Genomic DNA, 8723 nt, shown 5'->3' on the forward strand with positions numbered 1-8723 from the left:
GTGAAATATTTATACAATGGAATACTATTTAACTCTAAAAATAAATGAACTACTAATACCTGCAACAATATGGAAAAATCTCAATGACATGTTGAGAGAAAGAAATCATACACAAAATAGTACATAATACATGATTCCATTTATATAAAAATCTAGAAAAAATAAAAGTAAACTATAGGAACAGAAAACAGATCATTAGGTGCTTGAGGCTGGGGCTGGGGTTGGGGCCAATGGTGCAGGAAGTTACCTGCAAAGAGTAACAAGAGAATATTTTGGGAAAATGAAAATGTTTTATTTCTTGATTGGGATGGTGCTTGTACAAGTGTACATGTATTTGTCTAAACTCATCAAATTAAACACTTAATATGGGTACATTTACCTCAAAAAATTATTTTTAAAACTATAAGGAACCTAGAATAAATTTACAAAAGATGTGTGCATTGTCATCGTGGAGAAATCTTTAAACTTTATTAGAGACTTGAATAAATGTAACATATGTTGTGAATGGAAAGACTCAGTATTGGAAGGATATTAATACTCCTCAATTAATCTATAAACTAAATTCAGTCTCAGTTAAGATCCCATTAGATTTTTCATGGAACTTAATAAAGTGATTCTAATAGTCATGTAGAAGAATAAAGGTACAAAAAGAGTCAAGATGTTTCTGGGCGGGGTAGGAGGGAAGATGCATAGAGAAGAACAAGAAAGGGTGACTCACCTGTGGATATAAAGACAGGTGAGGAACTAGCATATAGATCAGTGCAATAAAGAACAGTACCCAGATCAAATCTATTATAGAGGGAAACTTGCTGCGTAATAATTACACATCAGCAGAGAAAAGCACTGGGATGACTGAGTTTCTTTAGAAGAAAAATAAATAAAATTAGATCCTAGTCTCATGTCATACACACAAAAATAAATTTCAAATGGATTAAAAGAATTACATGTAAAAAAAGTCTATATACTATAAAAAGGAAATGCATAATAATGGTTTTTTTTACAATCTCAGGGTAGGAAAGAACGTATTAAATAATACACAAAAAGCACATGACCTAGATATGCTTTTTATTAAAATTCAAATTTTCTGTAAGGCAAATAACACCATTAACAAAATTAAAAGATAATTAATAGACTAGAAAGTTATATTTCCAGTATAAGGCATCAGTATCTAGAGTATATACAGAAGGTATACAAAAATTACAGGAGGAAAAGGAAACTGAATAGAAAAATGGGTGAAGGAAATGATCAGACAACTTATAGAAGAGGAAATCTAAAAGACTGGTAACTGTATAAAAAATGTAAATTAAAATAATGAGCTAATATTTATTAATTCACAAAAACATAAGAATCTGTTAACATAAAGTGTTGTTGGGGATGTTAAAAAACAGGATCTCTCATAAACTGCTGATGGGAATATAAACTGGAACCACTATTTTGAAGAGCAATTTGACAATATCTGCTGAAGATGAAAATGTTCATTTTTATAAACCAGCAATTCCACCTCTAGAAGTATACTCTAAAGAATCTTTCATGTATGTGAAAATGGAGGCATGTATAAAAATGTTAACAGCAGTATACATAACAAAAAAATGTTTTGAAGTCCATCGATAGGTAACTAAGCATGATTTAGCATAATTATATGCTGTAAAGCAACGTGTCAATTTAAAGGAATGATAAAGATCTGTATCTCTGCATAAATAGAACTAAAACATAATTATCTGTACACAATAGGAAATTATGTAAATATTTAAAAACACTAATTCGCAAAAGCATTAAAAACCAAATCAGAAAGATACACTAAATTCATGACAATTATTGTCTCTAAGGTGAGAATGGAACAGTATAGGGGATAAAAGAGACTTTGATTTTATCTGTAATTTTTCTGCCTTTATTTAAAAAGAACTAAAACAAGTGGGACAAATTGTTAATAATAATTGTCATTCTGGATGTGTTGGTAAATGTGCATTTGTTTTATTCTTTGTACTTCTATATACATATATATAGATAAGCCACTTCTCAAATAAAATATGACAAAAAAGAAAATACAAAGAAGTATGTTAGAGACAAGGATATCAGTTCTGAGGCTGCTGTAATAGTCTAAGTTTGTGGGGTGTAAAATAGGACATGCTCCAGTGGGGAGAGAGAAGAAACAGATACAAGAGCTCTTAAGTAGATGGGCCTCAAGTAGCCATTTGAATTTAAAGATAAGGGAGAGTGTTTCCCCATTCATAATTCTGTGGATGACATTAGCACTTCTTCCAGTCATAAGAGTAAGCCATGCAATGCGAGCTTAGAGGAAGGGAGATGATGAGAAAATACAAAGGCACTACTTATTTTCTCAGAAAAGAATTTCTGGGAATTAATTTCTGGAAAGGTGCCCCCAACAAAGATAGTCAATCCAGAAGTCCTTTCCAAATGCCAGAGAATCTTTAGAGAAAACTACTCATCTTCTGCAGGAAAGTCTTTGGAAAAACATCTCAGCACTGATATTCTTAGCCAACATTGGTCAGAGAAACTTAGTCAAAAAATTGCTTCTTCCATGCCTCACACTGAAGGAAAACAAAAAATGTATAAGTTAAGGAAGTTTCAGGGTCCTAACCCAATCTTACTGTCTTACAGTGTTGTCTGGGAGACAAGGAAGGGAACTGTGACCTCACCATCCAGGAGAACACTAGAGTCACTGCCATGATCAAAGATGAAATCAGTCCAAAGGACTGACCCAGATGCAGAGGAAGAGGAAATAGATAAGAGCAGACGGTATTATAGGAAAGTTGATAAAAACTAGGTCTGACCAACTCCATACCCCTACCAGCATCTACTAGACTTCTACTAGATCCTATTATAATAAAGAGGGAGAACAGTTTCTCTCCAAAATCTATAACCTCAGGGACAGAACAATTACTATCTTGGGGATTGGGGATTCCCAGAGCCCTAGAGTTTATGGAATTTTAAGGACATTCTCATGGAAGGACTGGGGAGCCTCAGATGGAGGGAAGAGTGAGGCTAGAAGACCTAGAAGACAGAATGGAGTGGCAGGTTCCATGACTTCCACATCTCCATAGCACAGTGCCACCTGTACTTACCTTGGGGTTATAGAGTCCCTCTGTGCTTTCAGAAACTGAGAGAAGGTGAAGCCTGGGCTACTGTAGTGCTACTAGTCACAAAGGGGTCTCATATTGGCCTGAGAATTGAGACTTGACAATTGAGAGTTAGCCTTAGGAGTTTTCTAGAAGAGGATTCAGTGTTGAGTGGCACCACTAGGACTCAAGATTTTCTAATCTATAATCTATTGTGTAAATGGATAACCCTCTCTTACATGCCACTGTTCATTGGTTACTGTAAGCAGAAAACCATAGGCCCACACAGACACAAGCTGATATTTCGGGACCCTATTCTATAGCAGGTATTGGTGGTGGTAGCTGCATTAGTCAAAGAAGTCAGAAAATCAGGGGCACTTTTCAAACAGAGCCCTCTCCAATTTCCCATGCCGGTCTGCAAGCAACTGAGAGTCCAATCAGCCTCCCATCCTCCTTGTGCTCTACCTCCACTCCCCACAGAGGGCTGGTACCCACCTCTTAGGAGCAGGATCTGGCATACAGTCCCCCAAAGTCACAGGTGTATTGTCAGATCCAGTATTCTAACGGCCAATGTCACTGGGAAAGATCAGCCAGGTGACTAATATTTGTTCAGTAACCTCCTATAATATTGGGCTGGGGCGTGGGAGACCAACAAAGAAACTTGTCTAGAGACAAAGTCAATGATATCCCCTAACACATCCTGGATTACTAGAGAGTCAGAAACAGAGTATATCAGATTTGCAGGAACTTAATGACTTCAATTTTGTTGGGCTTAAGTTGTATGTGATTTATGAACTGTCTTTGTACAAACAGTGCCCAGGATAGTCATATGTCAGCCGAAAGTCTTATTAGTGTTTTCTTGAAACCATTTAAATATAATAGCATTCAAGGGCTTTTTTTCCCAACCCTCTCCTTCAGAGGTCTCAATGTAATGTTCCCACCTCCCAAGTGCTCCTGTCCCCCATCACTGGATGAGAGTTCACTATCTGCCAAATAATTACAGCTCTTTCTACATCTCCCCATTCAGCAATGCTAGGACTACTTGACAATCTTTCTCCTGAACTCATCCCAGGAGCAGATGCCTTTTCCCCCAACTATCCTAGAAAACTACTAATGTGCTAAATCTCAGTGGAAATATTTGAAGTAGTGGCTAAGGGAAAAGATGCTGGAGCAAGACTAATTTACTATCCTAACTGCTATTTACTAGCTGTGTGACCTTGGGCAAGTTACTTCATTTCTTTGTGCCTTAGTTTTTACAAAGATGGGACAAATAATTGTACCTACTGCAGATGCATGTTGTGAGACTAGGACTTAGAGTAGGGCCTGCACATAGGAAATGCCAGAGCACTGTAGTCAGTACTGTTGTTAAGAGAAGACTTTCCTGACTCCCCCTACCCCACCCCACCCCAGGAAGGAGAATGGGCTCCTTCCTTTTTGCTGCCACCATATCCGGCACTGACTTGGGTCGACACAGTTATTTTAATAGCACTCTGAAAACTGTTTGCATCGCTGTGTCTACTAGACTGTGATCTCCTGGAGGGGCGCGGGGCTTTGTGGTTGCCCCTGCATTCTCACCACATGGCATGAGGCCAGGCACAAAGGAGAGTCAGTCAGTTCTGCTATAGAGCTGGTTTTGAAATGCAGATTTGTTCCAACAAATTGATATATTAAGGAACTGAGCATAATATGAATTTCATGTCTGCTTATATGTGATTCCAATCTACAAGAAACTAGGTGAATGAAGAAAATTGCACCCAGCTGAACCAAGTCACATAGAAAAACCCAGGGTGCACATATGCACACACACAAAAATCCATCACATCAGCTGCCTCAGTTCGCTGCTTATTTTATGAGCCACACCCATCCACATCTGGTGTTACAACATTCTACCTAATTTCAGATTAGTCTCTCCTACCTCTTCACAATAATTCACAAGTTGCTTCCAACACTCACTTCCACAGGGAAAAGTCCAGGTCATTTTCAAGGTAAAACATCATATTTATTGGTGTATTTATGTACTTTCTGACCATTTAACATGTGTAAAACAGTGCTACCATTTTTATTAGGTTCCTATTCTTTTTTAAATGTGTCGCTGATGAAATTTTTGAATGTTGTGCCCCTACTCCCATTTTTCCTGTAAGCTCTATGTTTTTTATTGCATTATCTTGCATAATGTTGTGATTTTTAGGATCATAATCAGTGGACTTGTGGTCGATGACAACTAATTCTTTCTTTCTCACCTTCATAAATACCTGAAACTGTAGGAGCCCCTGTTAGTCAGCAAACACCATTTGGACCAGCACCTCTGTCCCACAATTAAAAGCAAAAAATATTTACTCAGAGACAACTATATGCCAAGCATTGCAATGAGCAGTGAAGATACTGTGGCAAATAAGAAACGCTGCCTGTAACTCTTTCAGTCTACTGGGGGAAAGACAAGTAATTACAACAAAGGGGAATGGATGCTATTAGAGAGTAAAGCAAGGTTTTCTCTCCAGACTTCAGGGACTCAGCAAAGACCTCCCAGAGGAAGTGTTCCTCTTTCCCAGATCTTTCCACTCCCATAAGTCAGTCTCTTTCTTTGTTGCCCCATCTCTGCCTCATTCTGCTTCTTGAGTTACCAGGCCTATCAGCACTGAGCAAAAGACAAACAGGGAAGAGTTAATGTGGCACAGGTGGGAGGAGTAAGGGCCCTAAGGGAAGCAGGTAGAATGGCCACATAAAGTGCCCCACTGGTCAAGGCAAAGAGAAGCTACCAGCACAGTAAGAGCTCAGGATCTTTCCTCAGTCAAGTCTGCTACTGTTTTCTTCCTCCTTCATTTATCCATTCAACATTTATGAAGCTTCTGCTCCAGACTAGATTCTGGGAGGAATCAGTTCTCCTCACCTTGACTTCTCCAACATCAGAGATGCTTCGTTTTACTATGGCTGCTACTCTAATGGGATCCCCTTCTGGATCATGAAGGAAAAGAAAGAAGTTCCTTTTTTTACTGCTATCTCTCTCTGTTGCTTCCCAGGCCCAGCTTCAACTCTCCAGCTGGTGTTCGAGTTCACCATTTCAGCATCGAGTTAAAGACAATGTAAGCGCCCCACACCCCAAAAACCCATCAGATTTTCTCCTGTCACATTAGGCTTCCAGCTTCACTCCAGATCCTATCTGCCTCCTCCTCCTGTTTCTCTCGTTCTACTATCCTCCTTTCTTCATGGAGGGTTGGTGGCCAGAATGTTAAAGCTGAGCAAAACCTAAGCCTACCCCCATTAGAGAGCTGAGGAAGCTGAGGCTCAGGAGTTCTGCCTAAGGATATACAGTCAGAGACAGCACCAGCCTGACGCCTGATCCCCACCCAGAGCTAGCTTTCTCCTCCTCTCCAGAGACTGAGATTGACTCTAATTTGGACCCTGAGGAAGAAAAACATTCACCCAGCTCCACTTTCAGGTGACCTCCAACTAGTGGGCTCTGACTACACCAGCCACTGCTGCAGTGACCCGCCCCCACCCTCCATCTCATTACCACTGTCTCCCATTTCTCCTCATACAACACTCATGGGCTTTCAAGTGCAAAGGATTCTTCCGTCCTACCTAGTGTTGTGACCTAGATTATCCATCCAAAAGCCCAACCAAAGGTTATAACCCTGTGATAACCCAGCCCTGCACAACCCCTACACATACTCCATGGATGGGTCTGTACCATTGTGACACCCCAAAATCCCTCCCTTTGTCCTTCCCCTATCAAGAATCATGCATCCATGAACTCTAAAGCTTTGTCCCCCACAGGATGGCAGAAGCTCCACAGCCCAACTCCACCTTCCCACGTCCAGTTTTCTTCATACTGACTGGCATTCCAGGGCTAGGGGGTGCCCAGGCCTGGCTGACATTGGTCTTCGCACCCATGTATCTGCTGGCTCTGCTGGGCAATGGAGCACTGCTGTTAGTAGTACAGGGAGATTCCACACTGCACCAGCCAATGTTTCTACTCCTGGCCATGCTGGCAGCCACAGACCTGGGCTTAGCCACTTCTATAGCCCCAGGGTTGCTAGCTGTGCTGTGGCTTGGGCCCCGTCCTGTGCCATATACTGCCTGTCTGGTCCAAATGTTCTTTGTTCATACATTGACCGCTGTGGAATCTGGTGTACTGTTCACCATGGCCTGTGATCGTGCTGTGGCTATAGGGCGTCCACTGCACTACCCTATTCTGGTCACCAAAGCCCGTGTAGGCTGTGCAGTCCTGGCACATGCACTGAAAGCTTTAGTTATTTGTGTGCCTTTCCCTCTATTGGTGGCGAGATTTGAGCACTTCCGAGCCAAGACCATAGACCATGCCTATTGTGAACACATGGCAGTGGTGGAGTTGGTGATAGGTAACACACGGGCCAACAACTTGTATGGACTGGCAATTTCACTGGCTGTGTCAGGTGTAGATATTCTGGGCATCGCGGGATCTTATGGGCTCATTGCCCATGCTGTGCTGCGGCTGCCTACCAGGGAGGCCCGTGCTAAGGCTTTTGGTACATGCAGTTCCCATATCTGTGTCATTCTGGCCTTCTACGTGCCTGGTCTCTTCTCCTACCTCACACACCGCTTTGGTCGTCACACTGTCCCCAAGCCTGTGCACATCCTTCTCTCTAACATCTATTTGCTGTTGCCACCTGCCCTCAACCCACTCATTTATGGGGTCCGCACCAAGCAAATAAGGGACCGGTTCCTGGAAACCTTCACATTCAGAAAAGGAGGCTAGGAGTGGATGTAGGGGAACATTCAGAGGTGAATCTAGGGTCTGGATGTATGGATTATGTCAACTTTGTCCCATTGCATACAACTGTGATAATCAATATATTTTTGCTGTGAAGCCCTTGCCTAGCCATATAACCTTTCTGGGAGGATGCAGGGGGCTATGTGTTACCATGCAGGGAAAATAAGATCAAGAATTACTGTGGGATCATAGTACACATTAATGTAAAACTCCCCTCCTCACTACCCCCATCATTTTAACCTAAGTCTGCCCATGCTCCCTCACCAAAGCTCCTCTACAGATCTTAAACCTGGGGATCTAGGAGTGATACTGCCTCTGGAGATAAGTATTAAGATATTTGTCTAGGGTCACAGCTCTCTCTATCTGAGCCAGATTCTATCTCAGCCAGTCCTTAGGGAAGGAGTCATACAGGTTTATCCCTTACCTTCTGAGAATCTGGATAACGCATCCTAAGGTCCCAATCTGGCCGGGACACTGGCTTTTAAGACAGTCCCAGGTTAGAGAATCCTCTTGGTCTCTTGTGTAATCATTAACTCCCTTATTCTCCACTCCCTGCTGAAGTCTAAAGAATTGATGGCTAGAAGTTCTCTGGCTGGGATTACAGTTTCAGAAGTCAGGGGTCCAAATGAGATAAATTTTGATATCTCAGAAAATCATTGTAACCATGTCACCTACTTGCCTGAGGTCCAGAGTCACGATGGTCTCTTACCAACCTGCCTTCTGTACATCCTCAGCCAAGAATGTAGAATTCCCAAAGAAAATCCTCATCAGTAACGCCATGTGTCCTGGCCAATGCCACCAGAAGCACATGAAGTTGGTACGATATGATGAAATAGGAATATTTCACATAAGAATATTTCTGCAGCTGCCAGAAAATAGAGATAGTAACAGGAAGT

The 8723-nt window shown here is 41.5% G+C and overlaps 1 protein-coding gene across 1 annotated transcript; it reads left to right on the forward strand.

The window, feature by feature from the left end:
- Window positions 1-6849: 6849 nt before the first annotated feature.
- Window positions 6850-7812, forward strand: LOC107504375 (olfactory receptor 52W1). The gene has a single exon (XM_016133521.2). It carries the CDS (start codon window positions 6853-6855, stop codon window positions 7810-7812), a length of 960 nt encoding a protein of 319 aa, XP_015989007.1. The 5' UTR covers window positions 6850-6852.
- The last annotated feature ends 911 nt before the right edge of the window (window positions 7813-8723 follow it).

Source organism: Rousettus aegyptiacus, unplaced genomic scaffold (genome assembly GCF_014176215.1).
Source record: "Rousettus aegyptiacus isolate mRouAeg1 unplaced genomic scaffold, mRouAeg1.p scaffold_m13_p_5, whole genome shotgun sequence".
NCBI lineage: Eukaryota > Metazoa > Chordata > Mammalia > Chiroptera > Pteropodidae > Rousettus > Rousettus aegyptiacus.